We start from the raw sequence: 19,382 nt of genomic DNA on the forward strand, positions 1-19,382 counted from the left end.
GTTAAATTGAACAATGTTATGATTGAAACAAGCACTTTTCCATTAGACTTAAAAATTTATTTTATTACCGTTCTATTCTGCTCCAGAATAATATCGCAGTAAAACTATGTTAATTATACACAATACTCATAGTTGACACATGGTTTCCGGGGGTAAAGTGCACTAACCTCGGGAAGTTATAACTTGTTCAGTTAGTTTTCAGATTAAAAAGCTGGTTCTTTTCACTTTACCCCAAGACAGTCTATATAACTAGGAGTACTTGTTACGCATACACACAGTAAAAAAAACATATTTAATGTTGTTTAATTTCAAGACATTTATATTTTGAAAATATGCATAGTATGTTTAATGACTATTCACGATTTCATATGCAGGGTTTTAATTAACCCCACATACTGTTTCAACCGACTAAACTATGGGGTCAATTGAACCACACTTCCCCGTCTTCTTTAATGGTTATTGTAGTTTACCTGTACCAGTTGTCGCCACCCAACAAATTATATTTATGAACTAGATAGATTATAATTAAACTTGTTTAAACATCTTATCTATAAATTCAAAAGATACTCCACTACACGCAGTTAAAGTAAAACTGTTTCAACCGTCCCCAGTCTACCCTACCTAAAGATGGGATTGAACAGTAATTGTTTTCAGGTTATAGATCTGCTGAACCCTGGCAGTGCGCGCAAGCCGCTAGCCGTGCGCTGGTCTCAGAAGGCCAGGGGTTTCTTCGTGGAGAACCTCTTCACCGTGGACTGCGAGCAGGTGGATGACCTATTCGCCGTTCTTGAAGAAGGTGGGTACTATGTTCACCGAATTAACCAACAATCCGTAGAAAGGTTTTATAGCCTAGTCCAATGCGTCGGGCTCATATTCAGGCGTCACAGGTTCAACTCCTCTGCAAGCTAAGTTCTCCATAATTGCACAAGCAACTCTTTTTGCTTTTCATGAGGGATAATAACAATAATCTCAGGTTATTCTTAGTTCCTAAACCGAGTGTAGGTACTTGTCTATTCGTATTTCCTTCTAAATAATAAAAATCTTGATATTGTTCATTATTCATTGGGTAGGCACTAGGAACCTACGCTTCTGTTTTTGTTGCACTTATAACTTACTAGCGCAATATTATAATTGTAGGATTTTTGAAGCTATTTGCAAACTATTGGCCTAAAAAAAATAATTAGAGCGACGATCAGAAATACTTTTCGAATAAACACCGTAGTAGAAAAATGAGTATTGCAGTATTAAAATCCGGTTAAAAGCGGGATTGCAGCCCGTTTCCAGTAAAACTTTTAGTACATTCCTCATTTATCGGAATATGTGTTCGTGCACCTGCATTATTTGCCCAGATAATATATAATAACAAAATGCGAAAATATAATGGTTCCGACATCACGGTAATACATTCCTTTTTTATTAAAAGTTTAACAGGAATCCTTCAATTCATTCGTTTAGGGCCTGCAGTCCCGTTTTTAGCCGGATTATGAATAATTTGAAGAGATTCTTAATAAATTAACAATGTTTGATATCAGTTAGTTTTCTCCGTATACTACACATATGGTATGATTTAATTTAACGTGATTAATATTACGCATTGGAATCCTCCTTGGGAATGCGTAGGATTTTTTCACGCCACACGTGCATGCACCGAAATTGAGAGCTTATTGCCTGGCAGCAATTTCTATTAGCCGTCTTTGAATTGTTGTCAGATCTCCCCGTTATTTATTTTGTTATAAAGGTTTTCCAATAAGATGTGTTATTTTGATATCCAATAGTAAAAGATCAATGGTTTCGTTGCTTGTGTGGCACGTAGCGCCGTCTTGTTGAAAGTAAACGTTGTCCAGATCAATACCATCCAATTCAGGCCATAAAAAAGCATTAATCATCTCATCCATTCACCGTAACTGTTGCTTCAGCCTCATTTTCGAAAAAGTAAGGTCCAATGACTCCGCCGGACCATAAACCGCACCAAACAGTCACACGTTGAGGATGAAAAGGCTTTTCAACAATAACTCTTGGGTTTTCCGAGCCCCAGATGCGAAAATTTTGCTTGTTGACGAAGCCACCGAGGTGGAAATGGGCCTCACCATTCAAGATGATTTGCATTTGATTCACTCAAGTGAATTTTGAAGCGTGTATCGTTCCATTTTTATTAATAACGTAGTTTCTACTTGTCAAATGTCAAAAAATGACAGCTTCAAAAGTAACATCTACCGAAATAGCGGGCTATTCAAAATAACACCTCTTATTGGAAAACCCTGTAGATGTCTTTTATGCCTTCAGTATAATAATATGCTGTTTGTGCAGGTATGAGAAACCGCGCAGTGGGCTCCCACAGCATGAACGAGCACTCCTCGCGCAGCCACACCATCCTGACGGTTCACATCAGCTCGGAGCAGCCGGCGGAGGGGGGCGTCTTCCTCAGCAGGCGGGGCAAGGTCAACTTCGTGGACCTGGCCGGAAGCGAGGTCACCAAAAAGACACACAGCCAGGGCAAGACCTTAGAGGAGGCCAACAACATCAATAAGAGTCTCATGGTTCTAGGTGAGTGAGGATACTGCTTAAGCCTGCTTAAGTAACATAATATAATTTATTTTTGTTTGTTTTAGTTTATAATTCCTTAATATTTTTAAAAGAAGAACCTCAAAGATAGTGTTTCATGCCTCTGAATATTTATATGTAATGTGCGTGAATCTGGTAGGTGCTTACCCGAATGGCATAATCTATTTTGGTAAAACATTTCAAAATTAGAATTATTGTCGTCGTACTTTCGGTGTTCTATTTTTTCTTACCATGTTGTTTGGAAAATTTGACATCAGAGAGATTGAATTCAAGATACATTTCTTATTTTCACCATATAATTGCACTGATGAAATGTGCCACCTGATGGGAAAATAACCTGCCTGCTCATATTGCATGGACCAGACGAAACCTTTTACTATTGCAGGAAGGCATCTCCTTCAAGTTAGTGCACGTTTTTATTATACCTTTAGGCAATTCTTGACCATAATCTTTGAGGTGAGAACGTTGCGTTTATAATTTATTGTTTATATTAAATTATAAAGCCCGCATTTGTTAGGGCTATTTATACGCTTTAAGGATACGTTTAATAATAGTGGTGCATTAACTCAGCGTAGCGGTCCTGTTATAACTCAACCATTTGTCTTTTAATCTGTCTGTAAATTTGTTTGAAACGTTCCGGTTCAAGATGGTTATATGGCTTTATTCCGCCAGACTGCGTGACCGTGGTTCCTACTACAATCTGTCTGAAGAAAGTGTAAAAAAAGAATAGTTTTGAAAAATAATTGTAATTGAGATGGTGACATTTCCTTGAAATTAATAATAAAAATGTTATGTAAAATATGTAAGGTTTATAATTAAGTGGGTGGGTATATTTACCGTGAAGCGGAATTCGTAACCTTATTTTTGGGCGCTAGCAGAGGTCTACAGTTCACAGAATTACCAGTTACTGAATGAACTAAAATTGAACTAAAATCTGTGTTGCATTTATGAAAACTTTTTGTCAATTTTATTTTTAATTCAACTTTTTCACCTCCATCAATTATCATTAGTAAAATACCCTACAGACCCGACAATAATCTCAATTTGGTTGGTTCAACCATTGGGTTTCAACCGTTGGGTGTTCCGTACGGACGTCGCGATGGTTGGTTCAATTTCACATTATCAAAACAAAAAATTCGATCGCTCTAGCACCATCGTTAACTATTAATATGAAAAGAAAAAGACAAAAAAATGGCTCATGGAATGAAAAAAATTCAGTCATGATGCTATTAAAATAATAAAAATTTATTGTTTTTCGGTTTGAATCATTACATCCTTTTCAATACATTTGAACTGCTCCTGCGTATCCCGCAAGCAAGTTAAATACGCTTATAATGTCAATAAATCCGTTAAAACTTCACGATCGTTAGTCACGCCTGTTATTTTTTTTTATTCGTTAAACGCCCACGAACAAATACGCACGACGGCTCTCTAGGCAGACTTGGTAAAGTTGGTTCAACCGCTCAACCATGCTACAGACGATTCAACATGGTTGAGGGTTGGACAGTGGTAGGATGCTCTGGCCGTACTTGATAGCTACGCCCCCTTGGTTCCATGATATTTCATCAAAATGAAAATACAACACACCTTCGAAAGTCATATGTAAAAAGACCCAAACTAACATGCTCAAACTTCATCTTATTAATGACTATCTGAAATAATAATGTTGTGTACCTATGTCCCATCATATGTCCATTTAATACATACAGCTATATGTTTCATGTAATGCGTATCATTCCCGCAATGAGTTTATTAACTCCTGGGAGTACAATGCTTTATATAATATACTATATTCTGTATTGTATACTTTTAATAAATAAAAAATAAAATAAAAATATAGAGTCATGAAAAGTGATGAAACAAAAACTAGGTTACACTTTTTGGAGGTGTGTTGAATTGTCATTTTGATGACATACCCGGTCACCGGTTTAACTTTCCTGTGTTGCAAAGTAAAAGCACGAAATACAGCAATCTTTTGATGACGTTTTACTAATACAGATACCGATTTTCAGGTTACTGTATAGCTTCTTTGAGTGACTCGAAGCGAAAGAGTGGTCACATCCCCTACAGAGACAGTAAACTCACCAAGTTGCTGGCCGACAGCTTGGCGGGAAGTGGAGTCACCCTGATGGTAAGACATACATTCCTACCATTCCTACTCCTACCTCAACAATATACTTAGACTTACACGAGTAGAGTTATTACTGTCGGGAGTGGAAAACTAGATGGAAATTCATTTTGAAATTCACTCATGGTTCCAAGGTCCATTATTGATAGAGAGAAGGCGCACAGGGCCGGCCCTGAGCGAAATGGCGCCTGGCACGAGTAAAATGTTGACGCCCCTTGTCAAAATCAGTAGACGCCTAGCTCGATACTGTACTGTAATTAATAATATTCTAATTATTTGTATATTTGTGTAGCGCTGTTTTTATGAATAATATTCTCAAGGGCGAAGTGTTAGGTATAATCGGAGCGGACTGCTCCAATTACGCCTGCACAGGATTGATTCCACATTGCTGTGGAACAGACATTGCCAAATTCCTAATGACTGCTCTAATGACAATTACTAATATCTACTAAGGGAGTAAGGTAAACATGGGAGATAGCACGATGGAGCAGAGAGCATTCAGATCATCTTCTTATAAATAATAATGAATTCAACGAGAAATTCATACATACAACATTTGTTTAAAATCAATACACTAACAAGATGTATAAAACTAGGACCGCTGGGAAGGATATGTAGCAATAATGGAAGTATATAGCCGACCACCAAAGAGCTTCTCTATAATAAATGTTAGGTCTAAACATACATAGGTGGCTGGATGATGAGGAGGCGAACACTGCATCAGTAAAGAAGTGAGAGATAGCAAGAAACTGACAAAAGTGGTTGCGTTTCCTATAGTCGGCGAGGATTCTCCAAGGGTTGTAACACTGATGATGATGATGGTTGTGTTTACAGATAGCGTGCATCTCCCCTTCGCAATCCAACATCAGTGAATCCAGCAACACCCTTCGATATGCTTCCAGAGCAAAGAAAATTCGCACAAAACCTGTTGTCAAAATGGTTAGTAAACTCCCACTAAAAACATATGCGTTATCAATTTTAGTTCTTCTTTATTTTATTATTCCACCTTTTGTTGGTGATTTCAGGATCCCAGGGACGCATTGATTTTGAGATTGAAGAGAGAAGTGGACGCTTTGCAGAACGAGAATGACCATCTCAAGTCCGTTCTGCATTATCATGGCGAGCCCGCCTCTCGTCCTTCCATTCTCGGGGAAGCTGGTAAGTGTCTCGAATAAACAAAATCTTACTTAATAATCTTTTTAGAATGGAAATATGCACGATTAGTTTCGATGATTCAATCTAAAATTATATTTGTCTGCCTTTCTTAAAATAATTGAGTTTTTATACAGACAAAACTATGTATTTGTTTTCATATTCCGTATGTACGCGTGCAAACAAACAATTCGTCTTAACGTTAAAACTTTAAGATGAATTGTAATTTTTTACAAGTAATGTGTTTTTTCCTAAAATAATTATATTAGCGCCATCTACGAACGAGCAGATTCTGAATAATTTTAAGTTTACTCTTAATAAGAAAGAGCGAGAAGTTACAACTTATATTTTATCAGCGGTATGCCTGTATATATAATATATGTATGTTGCAGGTCCTCCCCCTACCTCTCCAGTGGAGCTGGAACGCCTGGGTGGCGAAGAGCTAGCGGAGCTGGCACGCCTGTACATGCAGGACAACCAGCAGCTGCGGCGCGACAACACCGAGCTGTTCTCCGCACGCGAGGGGCTGCTCCGCGACCAGGAGCTGCTGTGCCGCGAAAACGAGCGCCTGCTCAAGAAGCTGGAGGATGTCAACTCGTATGTCCACTCAGTAAAAAATTAAATTAAAAAATCGTAAAATAATATTTCGAATTTCTTATTCTTTGAATGAGTGTAGGTTTGGTCGTACCCACCATATTACAAAACAGTAAATTATTTCAAAATATTTCATTAATTGCTTTCAAATCTTTCCATCTATTATAATATTACACCATAACTAAATGACTTTTTTTTTAAATGAACATAAAAATATAGCTTTATATGACTTCCACAATAATGAGGACAGTGATTTGATAATAATCATTAGTAAGACAAACGCTTCGAAAAATCTGATTTCACTTTTTAACAATGTGGCTGTTTCTGCCGATATAGCAGTTGGTCAATTCACATTAAGACATCTGCTAAGATTTCAGTGAAATATTCACATAAGTTAGTAAAAAAAGGAAAATCAATGACAACCACCATTTTACTTTTTTCAAAAGTAAGTTTGCGGAGATAAGTAACCTAACAATAATTTGAAAATCTCCTTCTACCATCGAGCGGAGTAAGCGGAAAGTGTTAATCGTGTCGTGATGGAGGACTTAGCCAGCCGAGGAATTGAACTCTCGACGCCTGGGTGGGACCCAGACGCAGTGCCAACTCAGCCACTGACCGATTAATTATATTTCGATTTGATAATTGAAACGTTGCTTGTAATGGCCTTAGCCGTGTTTGGTGAGCAGTTATAAATAACCAGATACATCCCCATTTTACTTTTACACATCTCCTTCCCCTTCCTATACCCTTCAGCATCACAACATACTCCAATTGTGGATGCCAATCTCACTGGCCCCGAATAGCAGAAAGCGTTTAGGACTCTTCTGCATTATTCACATAAAACAAATGACGTGTCCAGGGATTGCATGTCATTAAAATTTGTAATAAGTTTGTTTTGCGTTGTTTGTTCCAGGGTGTGCTGCCGCTCGCCAATAATTCCGGCGCGCCCCACTCTCTCCTCGGATCTGCTGGGCCTGTCCTACTCGGGCAGCGAGGCCGACAGTGTCCCCAATGTGTGGACCAACCCCCGACTGGGCAGCTGAGCCCCCCGCCCCCCCTCTAAATCACATCATCACCCCCATTACGCAGCAATACACCAATAAATATATATTATATATCACTGTTTGAACATGTTTCTTTATTTACCTACCAGTTTAACCACCCTGGGAAAGAGGAACAAACCTACGTTGCGCGGTGGCGTGACCATCTTCCTTTCTGCGATTTGTCAATAAGTGAATCTGACAGTATACAGGCAACTCGCATTTTAATATCACTATTTAGTCCTTGAAAATATAATCTGATTAAGAATAACTAGTCCTTTTTATAATGGCGTAGATTGCTGCGTAAAAAAACTTAACTGCAAATTCCAAATTGGATAAACAAAACTTTGAATAGAAAATTTTGTTAGACTATTTAGTTATACACTTTTACAAATGTGTTATAATTTACTCACCTCACTCAGTTTTGCGTCGCTATGCGACCCGATTTGTAGACGGTTCAGTTAAAAACCAACATTCAGATCCTGCGCAGAAAAGTCCCACGATGGACTACACTGCGAATCATTGCCTTACTTTAGCGAACATTACTTTTCTGTGCAGTGTCTGATAATTTCAATGTGCGCTCTTCGGCAGCCAACGTACGACTGATTTCTGAGTATATTCAAAGGATTCTCAAACCCTTCTGGTGCCAAAAATACGTGGTTTGCCTCCAGCTCGTAGAAATGATACCCAGATTTTATGTTAGAGCAAGTACATCAATTTGGATGGCTATGATGGTTTCAACAGTTCAATGATATTTCATCAAAATGAAAATTCAACACACCTTTAAAAAGTGATATAGAGTTACGATAGGTTGTGTGGGTAACTATTAAACCTAGTTTTTGTCACTTTTCATGACTTTATATCACTTTTTGGTTGCGTGTTGAATTGTCATTTTGATGACATACCCGGTCACCTCTTTCAACGCTTCATTTTTCTATTTCATTACATTTTCTTCTTATTTATTCATTTTAATAGTAGAGTGGTTTATTTATGTTATACAGTTTATTCACCATGGTCTAAAGGAAAAAGCAAAACAAAAAAATTATGAAAATAATCAAAGAACATAAATTAACGTAAAGATATAAAAGTAATATCCTGCCAGTACAGGACCATTTGGCATATATCGGTCGTTGCACACGTCGGCTGCCAACATTGGACGACCGACCTGATTATTTTATTATTTTAAAAGAAAGACTAACATTCCCGGGTTACGAATAACCTGAAAATATTTGAAAATCTCCTACTACCACCACAGTAAGCGGAAAATGTTGCTTATGTTGTGATGGAGGACTTAGCCAGCCGAGGAATTGAACACACTACGCCTGGGTGGGACCCAAACACTATGCCAACTCGGCCACTGACTAGTCATCATTATTGTTGGTTTTTCATGCACACATCAAAGGATCTTGGCGCCAACAGCGTTCACACGATGGCGCCAACTTTGGCCCAACTAGAAGCTTGACAAGTTTTGAAAATAGAGCAGGTATAAAATGTTATAATGTAGGGTGGCCAATCGGATATTGTCATATGTAGTTATTGAAGTTAGAAAGAATTTATCGTTATGCAAAAGAACAATGTATTTGTTACTGTTAAAAAAACTTAACAAATGTGGCGAAAGTTTTGTGAAGATTGTTCCAAAAGTTGTGGAATTTTTGGTGTCAATCCTTTAACGAGTCCACTACTCACAGGTTAATTACAAAATTTGAGGAAACAGGTCTGATTATGGACAAACAAACTAAATAACACTTTGTTTCAACTTAATTACAATAATAAACAACTGTTAATATGGGAGGAGATGCGACATGCATTTAAATTGTAATTTTGCAAAATTAAACATGTCGTCAATTCTAACGACAGATTCCGCTTATAAGATTTTACAAATATGAATTTAATTGCATGTTTTTTTCCATCTCCCCCAACGTAAATAATTGTTCCTTATAGTAATTAAGTTGAAAAGAAATGTTAGTTCAATAATTTATATGTTTTAAAAATGAGACAGAATTGTCAAATTTTACCAAAACCAACAAGAAAAATACAAATTCACAAGACAGAAGTATAGCAGATAAATCACAAAAAACGTGGTCACTTAATTTAATATTATATTAAAAAAATACACTTTCACAATCAGTTCTTTAAAAGCATAATCAATTGTCGTAGTATTAACTCGCGGGAGAAGTATAAAGACAGTGGTTATACAATTTGTACTAGTTGAACTTTTTAAACCCGTATTTCTTTCTTTCGTAATACAGATCTGTTTTTGAACTTCCTAAGTTGACAATCTTCGGACAACCGTCTCTCTGAAAGAAACAAAATAATGATCAACTATTAGGATTATTTCACAAGAAGTCCGCAGGTAAAGTGCAGTAACTTCGGGAGGTGATTTCAAAATGAAAGTACAAGCATAAATGATAAATAACCATACAAATAATAGTTTTGAATAAATCTTTAGTTTTGCTTCAAATTGTACGTAATTCTTCTTTTACGGATGCAAGCTAGATATCGAATGAATATATACAATGGAAGCTTACGTCTTTCTCCTGTATGGTACACTCCTTGCAATAGTAAGCGTCCGACACTCCTGGCCCTCCGCAGATGACACAGCGGCCCTGGTACGATCCATAGTTGCACTCATCGCATATCCTCACTAGGGTGCACGGCCTCACGTAAGAGTCACAGATCACACATTTGCCGTCGCATTTCTCACATAACCGTCCGATAGCTGCAAATATAAACAATATTACTTACTCACAATATCAAATAAATATACCCAACAAGTCATGAATGTGGTTAAATCAGACTTACCGACACCGGGCTGTTTCCTGCAGAAAATTAAATCGGGGTGGTGCTTTGCCATTCTGGTACTTAATTTAAATGGAACTTATGATATAAGACTTGTTTCACCCTCAATACTCCTATCGAGCGAGTGAAATCACAACAAAATACAAAACTCGGTAAACATTCGTTTATGTTCGTTTTCACGCGGGGCAAGCTTGACATTTATAATAATGTTGCCATTTGCCATTGTAAGTTGTTATAACATTTTTCCTATTGAAGCTGCGAGGAACACACGAAAAGTTAAAATAATATATCTGGATTTTAAAAATGTACAAAAATGATTCACCGACGCCTTGAACGATTTGTGAAGACATTGAAGACAAAGATTCTCAAACAAAAATTTGAAACAGAAAAATTGGAAAAGATACGGTTGCATCTAGGAGTTGAATCCAGGACCTTTTCCTTGCCGGGGCCCTACTTCATAAATCAACCACTCCTCTAGTCTAACCACTGAGATAATTTGACCCTATTTCCTTCGACCATATTTAACTGTATCATACTACCAACATTAACTTCATTTTCTTAAGGCTTTTTTTTTTTACTGATATCTTTTATGTATGATCGCAAGATTCTTCCCAAACTAAATGCAATCTAGAACCACTCACATTAGGTTCTTGTGATATCGCATGCGCAACACTGAGTTTATTACCACGTGCGTGTGTGTGCCATACACATTTTTGTCTATGCAAACGAGCTGTCAGTTTAGTTGTCAAAAGATATCCGGCATGTGTAAATGGAATAATAGCGCGTGTTTTATTTTCAAATAAATAATGTCGGAAGAAGAAAAATCTCTCAGCTCCGAGGAAGAAGTTGAAGAGGAGGAAATTGAAGGAGTCGAAGAAGCGGAAGAAGAAACAACTACCCCGGCTGAAGAAGATACCACTACTTGGCAAGAATTGGTTTGTACTTGAAAAGTAACTTAGTCAAAGTTTAAAGTTAGGTTATGTTGATATATTTTTAACATGCTGAATGCTGGTTTTATTTGACAGGGATTGGTGGACGTGTTAATCGAAGCGTGCATAGGCTTGAAATGGAATGTTCCGTCAAAGATTCAGAAGGAAGCACTCCCAGTGGCGCTGCAAGGAAGAGACATCATTGGGCTCGCCGAAACGGGCTCCGGCAAGACGGGGGCCTTCGCGCTGCCTATCTTGCAGGCCCTGCTGCAGCACCCGCAGCGCTACTTCGCCCTCATCCTCACACCCACCCGAGAACTAGCCTTCCAGATATCTGAACAGTTTGAAGCTTTAGGTAAGTAAACAAACATTATTGTTGAAGAGCACACCATCACTTATTTTGTGGTATAATCTCGGGCATTTTTAATCATATTATCATAAGACCGAAGTTGATTGGTTTATTCACTGGAGCGCCGAGATATTTACAAAAACAATGCGTTGAGCGCTAGGGATTTTCGTACGATCGGTTTTGGATTCGCCCACTCTCATTCAAGAAATCATACCTCCGAATATTGATACGAAAACAGATAAACTGCTAACAGTCACCAATATTTCATAATTTATTTTATGTTTGTAAGTTATATAAAAATTAATCATTAAATTCGCAAACGCATGAATTTTTTTGTTTGTTAACAGAAATTGTTCAACTCCTCAGGCTAATTTGTTCAGTTTTTTTAACAAATAGCTATTCTCCATAGAGTCAATTTATTGGCTTTTGGGAAAAGTTCATATGATCTCATATCTTACCGTCATAGTTATAAATATGGGTAATTATTCGGGATCGCTGGCCACACTTATAAATATTTTTTTAAATAAAATCTTTTGATTTACCTTTAATTACTATAAAAGAAAACTGACTACATTTGGGAAATTTTTAACTACGTAAAATGAAAATTCGCTTTCGTTGTATGGGATGACAGCCAAGTTGTAGGTTTATCAAGTACTGTGGGCCTCCAGCCCAAAGGTGGCTCCCAAATAAAGGATTTAACGGAGAAGGGAATGTAGCAATCCATCGCTGATGTGATTACCTCTCCCATCTCGCGTACACAGATTGATGGGTCCTCTGAGCTAAAGCAGACTGCACTCCAAGGAAAGGTGCTGAAGAATGACCGCATGCTGTCCAATGTTACTGCCCTATAGTTCCATACCTTCCTCTTTACATGTCCATTGAGAATGGGACAGAAGTGGTAATCAAGCAGTGGTCGGAGGATCCTAAAGGCGCTGTAACCTCCACTCTGTACCCGAGTGGCTCACTGGTGAGAAACAGATTGAGCAAGTTGACTTGATGTGATTCGATACGTCAGGTATTCTGGTCAGAGATTCTACGAGTTGGCTTAGTTCTTGGATAAGAACAAAGGATTCCGCTGATCTACTGGCCGAGCTTATTGAACCCGAGAACTTCAACCATCGTTCATTGTGAACATTGAAATCACCCAGAATTACAAACTCGACAAACGGGCAACGGGGCAAAACCAAACTTTACCAAAAACTAAAAATTATTCTAGAATAATTATATCTGTTTCCTTGTTAAGAATCTGAATCCCTCTAACTGAATTAATATTAAAAACCGCACAGATTATAATATTACACCTGTTGTATAGTGAAAAACACGCTGCTCCGAAAACAGCAATTCTCTGACAGGTGCAAACTAAACTACATTTCGTGCCTTATTTTTAATTCCTGGACTTTGGAGAATTCAATAACGAACACATCTACGAGATTTTCGAAAGCCATGAAAAAAATAAATCTGTTTGTTGACATTTCTACTGTTGCTAATTTCATTGGAAACGTTTTACTGCCATTTATTGATTATCGGTGAAAGCATTATCTCAGCTTGCAACTCACGAACATTCGTTCAAATATTTTGTAATTAATTAATTATAGGTTTCTGGCGTTCCACTTTGTGGGCGCCTAGGGCTCCGGTAGATAAAGGAGTATTGAATAAATCAAAGACGTTGATTTATTTAATATACTTTGTTAAAAGTGCAACAAAGTTAATTCAACACTAGGTTGAAGATAGATTAATTCTGTAAGCTAAATTATATTAATATCTGATTTTTTGTTGTTTTTTCAGGTGCCAGTATAGGAGTGAAGTGTTGTGTTGTGGTGGGTGGCATGGACATGGTGGCGCAGGCGCTACAGCTGTCCCGCAAGCCGCATATCATCATCGCCACGCCCGGCCGCTTGGTGGATCACCTCGAGAACACCAAGGGCTTCAATCTCAAAGCCATCAAATTTCTGGTAAGAAGACAGTGTTATAATCCTGACATTTATTCCAGTTGTGGTTGGTTGATGTTGTGGCACAACTCAGTAGTTGTGTAACCCTCAGTTAGTTACAGGTGACCTTATTTATACAATATTTATTTATCATGGTCTCAATAAGACTGTTAAATTTTTAAAGAGATTTTATATAGAGTGTGCAGGATAAAAGTACAGAAGACGAGAAATGTTATAATATAAATAAACGAAAATTAAGTTCTGGAATATACAGGGTGTATCGGCACGTACCCGACAAACTTTAACTAGCTATTCCTTAGCACATTTGGAGTAAAAAATGTTATGGGCACTTTGCTGTCCGGTAACATTTTTTTTTTAATAAAAAATTTACTATTCATATTTTCACCACATGTCACCACTGTTTTATCCTTTGTCAAAGTTTGAAAACCCGTCTGGCAATATTTTGTTCGAGTTTCGTTGAATAATGTACGTACGTACCTACGTTGGCGCGCTTTTACAATCACAACGAAATGGCACGGCACCATTCGTCTCATTTTTAACTATTATTATTTAGTGTGTACGAAAGAGCGAGGACACTTTTTGACACACTTGCTAACAACAGCTGTTGAACACGAGAAGCAATTCCAATGACAGTGACGGAGTTTTTTTTTTTTTTTTTGTAATTGAAAAACAATGTTACTGGACAGCAAAGTGCCCATAACATTTTTTACTCCAAATGTGCTAAGGAATAGCTGGTTAAAGTTTGTCGGGTACGTGCCGATACACCCTGTAATTATACATATTTGAAAAGGTTCGTAGGAAAAGGATGCGTTGATAGCGATTGGGTAGAACCCTCAGCCACAGTTAATGGTCAAATTTGGTAATTTTACCTGCTTGCCTAGATTGAAGCTACCAAACCAACTCATGCAATATAAATTATCAATTATCTCATTACCCTGCCAACGTTGCTGTGGCTCAGTCTGTCTGTGCAAACAGAGAAACAATAGCGCATGTTGTTTTTATGTACACCAGATGGCGCTGTTTTTCAAAAAAGCCTGTTTTACCTGTCACAGGTGACATCTATATAGTATATATAATAACACACGTATTCAAATGCAACATTGTGTCAAAATGTCAAAGCAATTGGTTAAGAACTTTCGGAGATTTAAGATTTTGAACAAACGAACATTTCCATATTTATTTATATATGATTTTTATTTATGATTGTTTCCCGAAGATTTTAAACACCATTAACACTTACGTATAAGGACAACCTATTGGCAGTAGGTCGTCTCATACAGTGTTCTGTACTCATCTTAGTGTAAGTGAGTAAGCGTATCTTTTCATCTCAATCACACTCATGATATAAAATGTAGTATTTGATACAACTTTTAAGTACATAAATGTTGCTCGGTCCTATATCTATTTTGTTCATACACACATCTTCGTTGAATGTCTGTCTCTGTCATACATGAACGAATGTTTGAATTAAGAAACTGGAAACGTAAGTGTGTTTGTTAATTGCCACATTTTGTGTAATAACTATAGAATAAAGAATAACACAAGAAGTGCCTTTCGTTATACAAATATTTGCCCAATGTAGGATTTTAAATAGATTTATTATAGTAAAAAAATACTTTTTACAGGTTGATTTTTTATTTACTACTATTGATAATGAGACGGTGTGCATAGCTTCTGTAATCACTCCCATATTTCATCTCCCCTGTCCCTTTAATAAGTTCACCATGTCGCGTGGTTCCAAGCAGTTATCACTTTACTAAGATGCCATTCTCCGTTGTGTTCAGGTAATGGACGAGGCAGACAGGATCCTGAACATGGACTTTGAGGTGGAGGTGGACAAGATCCTGAAAGTGATCCCGCGAGAGCGCCGCACATTCCTGTTCTCCGCCACCATGACCAAGAAGGTGCAGAAGCTGCAGCGGGCCTCGCTTCAAGACCCCGTCAAGGTGGAAGTCTCCACGAAGTACCAGACCGTGGAGAAGTTGCAGCAGTACTATCTCTTCATCCCTGTCAAGTATAAGGTAACTAATCTATCCTTTGGGAATTTGGGAACGGCTGTAGGAAGTGTTGGAATAGAAGAAAGGTAATGTAGAGCCTAACCATTCAGTTCTGGTAATTAAACATAGTGAAAGCCATTCTGTATGTGCAAAATTTCATACCTGAGTAAATCTGGCTTCCAAGAAACTGGACATCTTGTGAATGGCTAGCAGATTTACTAGCTGCTGACCCTGTACAATCTCAAATAGTCCAACAATTGAATTCAGGAGCCACGTCTGGGCTGGAGCACAAAACACTTGATAAACCTGCTTAATTCTGTGCAAAGGAGGGCGGCCGGTCTGACAAACCGTGGATTTGATTTTAATACAAATCTACAGTTTTTTCCCCGAGATTGATGAAATTTTGCACACTTAACCTTTAAAACAAGAGTAAAAACCCTTTTCCCACCCCTTAAAGCAGAATTTTGATACTTCTTGAAGAAAATTTGCACACAAGATGTTCAAAATAAGAGGTAAAATACTGGAGCTAGTTTAATAAATAATAATGTGGTACTTCTCTTTCCAGGACGTGTACCTGGTGCACATAGTCAACGAGATGGCGGGAAATTCCTTCATCATCTTTTGCTCCACCTGCAGCAACACTCTACGCACGGCCCTGCTGCTGAGGAACCTTGGCCTGGCCGCGGTGCCTCTCCATGGCCAGATGTCTCAACACAAGCGCCTGGCCGCACTCGGCAAGTTCAAGAACAAGGCCCGCTCTATATTGATCTGTACGGACGTGGCGTCTAGGTGGGTCTCCTTCTTTTCTTTTACTCTACCTAATTAACCAAGCTAATTGCAAACCACGGAGCTTCAATTCTACCACTTCCGGGGGCACACCGATGATGCACAGCGCAAGAATGCTTTTGAATGACTGAAGAATCTCAATACAAGGAAACGACAACCAGCTTGAAATGAGCCAAATCAAATATTTTATATTATATGGCGTGTCATTTCAACCAACCGAAATTTGCTGAGTATAAAAATTAGACAGGTAACAGTGGAATCGGAGTGTCAGGCTGGTGGGAATGGAAAATGGTTCTTTAATTTTGCGTCGAAGGTGGTATTTAACAGGGCATCTCATCCGAAGGAGTGAAGGGAAGTGTGAATCATGGGTGGGGGTGTCAAGGATTCTCTTATCACATAAGGAAGAGAGCACATGATTAAATATTTCAAATTTCCTTCAAGTGCTTATGTCTCTCCATTCAATCATATATTTGTGTACAAAAGAGTTTTAGATAAAAAATATTATTTATGTGATCTTTTTCTTTATCTTCTGCATATAATTATTATTAACCTTTGTTTGTTCTCCACAGAGGTCTAGACATCCCCCACGTGGACGTGGTGCTGAACTTTGACATTCCGATGCATAGCAAGGATTACATTCATCGAGTGGGTCGCACCGCAAGAGCCGGGAGGGCCGGCAAATCCATCACCTTTGTTACACAGGTATGCATAATTTACTTCCAATAACAAATTGAAGAGAATGCATCTCCTTTCTTACGCAGGTACAACAATAACAAATTGGAGAGAATCCGTCACCTTTGTTACACGTTATTATTGACAGTGTTCACTATATATACAATGTATATTCATAAGTTTTCTACAAATGGAAGCAGTAAAGAACAAGTAAGAATTTAACATAATAATATTAATATAAACATGTTACATAAGTTGAGTATGTATGTACTTTTATATAATTTTCGAAAACCCGGAAAAAGTCAATGAATTTTGAAATGTCATAACTCAAAGTATCAGTGTTGCCACTGTTAAATTTTATTTAAAAGAAAGCAGAATTCGGTGCCTATACGGTGCAAGAAGTTTAATTTCTATTGAGCTGTAAGTAAAAATAAATTAACGAGTAACTCAGGATGGTTGTTATGTGCAATCTCAACTCTATTTTTGTTCTCACGAAGGTCCACTATTCGGCCCCTTAGAGTCAAAAAAACGTAACTCAATTTTTTATCGATTCTGAGTTACGGATGGTAAAATGAATTACTATTTTATATTTAAAAGATGGTTCAGAAGCACAAAATACCATCATTTAACTAAATGAGAAGAAATTATTAATATGTTTCGTTTGTTTAAAAGTATACAACACTGATTAATTGAGAACTATGTTTTCTTGCTCTCCTGTAAAGTAGAGAAAAATGAGATACGTTTTTTTGACCCTAAGGGGCCGTATTGTGGATGGGGGCGATTGAGTGGCTCAGCAAAGTTATTAAATGAATGTGTTTTGTCCAGTATGACGTGGAGCTGTACCAGAGGATAGAGCAGCTGATAGGCAAACAGCTCCCCCTCTACCCCTCGGAGGAGGCGGAAGTCATGGTGTTGCAGGAGCGTGTGGCAGAAGCACAGAGGCTCACTAAAATTGTAAGTATCCTCCTTTTAAGCCTCAGGCCTCTGGCATATTCTGTCAGAATTTGTGTGTATTTCCTCCTTGCAACAAAATCCAAGTAAACAGAATATTTCTGAACATATCCGAAAACTAAAAGCTATTTTTGAAAGCTGATGAAATACGGCTGTAAATTTTATTACATATTAGAAATAAACAAATAATTTTTTTAAATATTAAAATTTTGAATACAATCATAAAAATGGCTAAAATTACTGCTATGAAAAAAAAAACTATTTTATTAGACAAATAATGTGACTTAAAAATTATTTTCACTTTTTCCATTTCAACAAAATTCACAATATTTCATAATTTTTACAAATTGCGGTCTATGTGAAAAAATGTGGGGAATTTTTCGACAGGGAATTTTCTAGCTACCGCCCTCCCCATGGATTTGGAAAAATTACTGTGGGGAATCATATATCGAGCAACCCCCCCCCCCCCATGGATTCGAATAATTATCGGGGGGAATCGTTGTGGGCAGAAATTATCAGACTATGGTTTAGATCATATTTCTATGAGACCATATGAGCTGTTCCCAAAAGAAAACGAATCAGCCTTAGGTGTTAAAATGATATTTGACAACTGTTGGATCAAATAGGAAATTGGAATAATGTCACTAAACTGATGTTAGCTACGCTTAAGTCTGGCCCTGGGCGGGTGCAATTGGAGCAGTGTGCTCCAGTTGCTGACTTGCCAAGGCATCAAGGAGCCAAGGCGCTGATAATATCTAACACCTCACACAGCGCTAGAGTTTTTTTTTTTTACTAGTAGTGCCAGGCGGCGATTGGTTCAGGGCCGGCACTACTTCTAACCAAACTTTCATATCTACAAGTTGACCTCAATAACTATTCAAGCAAAGAGATTGATAAAACTGTTGTCTTTTCACTACAGATGAATAATTTGTCTGCTGAATATGAAAAAAGCGTGACACCCATTGATTTGTTCAATTTTTCAGGAACTCAAGGAATTATCAGACAAGACGGGAGGCGGCAAGGGGAAGAAAAGGCACGCGGGCGAGGACGAGGATGACGACACGGAGGAGGCCAGTGGTGTGCGCAGGCGGATGAGGGGCGGCGGCAGAGGGGGCGGCGGTAGAGGAGGTGGCGGCAGAGGGGGTGGCAGCAGAGGAGGCGGTAGGGGGGGAGGAGGCGGTGGTAGTGGGGGCAGCAGAGGGGGAGGCGGTGGAAGAGGGGGAGGTGGCAGAGGAGCCAAAAGAGGAAGGCATTAATTAGGAATATTGTACAATTTAATAAATAAATCTTATACAAAACTCGGGTCTTTGGATTAAATCAAACATCCTCTCCTTCAAATTTAAATTACATATTTTATTATACAAACAATAAAAAATAATTTGTATGAATAAAAAAAAATAATAAAATTAACTTATATAATAATAGGCGAGAGATAATAATAATAAAAAATCACAACACGTTTGTATTTAATAAT

General features: G+C 37.9%; 2 protein-coding genes across 2 annotated transcripts; one reads left to right on the plus strand and one right to left on the minus strand.

The window, feature by feature from the left end:
• Positions 1-9,553: 9,553 nt before the first annotated feature.
• Positions 9,554-10,470, minus strand: Phf5a (PHD finger protein 5a). Its single transcript, XM_089636025.1, has 3 exons — positions 10,279-10,470; positions 10,005-10,195; positions 9,554-9,773 (listed from the first exon to the last, which is right to left on the minus strand). The coding sequence occupies exons 1-3, from the start codon at positions 10,328-10,330 to the stop codon at positions 9,681-9,683; spliced, it is 336 nt and encodes a 111-aa protein (XP_089492151.1). The 5' UTR covers positions 10,331-10,470; the 3' UTR covers positions 9,554-9,680.
• Positions 10,471-10,907: 437 nt separating this feature from the next.
• pths (probable ATP-dependent RNA helicase DDX47) lies at positions 10,908-19,164 on the plus strand. The gene is made up of 8 exons (XM_089636314.1): positions 10,908-11,210; positions 11,301-11,559; positions 13,339-13,505; positions 15,287-15,523; positions 16,065-16,288; positions 16,855-16,987; positions 17,783-17,911; positions 18,892-19,164. The coding sequence occupies exons 1-8, from the start codon at positions 11,082-11,084 to the stop codon at positions 19,162-19,164; spliced, it is 1,551 nt and encodes a 516-aa protein (XP_089492440.1). The 5' UTR covers positions 10,908-11,081.
• Positions 19,165-19,382: the final 218 nt, after the last annotated feature.

Source organism: Hesperophylax consimilis, chromosome 10 (genome assembly GCF_061612785.1).
Source record: "Hesperophylax consimilis isolate HC1 chromosome 10, BYU_Hcon_1.0, whole genome shotgun sequence".
Classification (NCBI taxonomy): domain Eukaryota; kingdom Metazoa; phylum Arthropoda; class Insecta; order Trichoptera; family Limnephilidae; genus Hesperophylax; species Hesperophylax consimilis.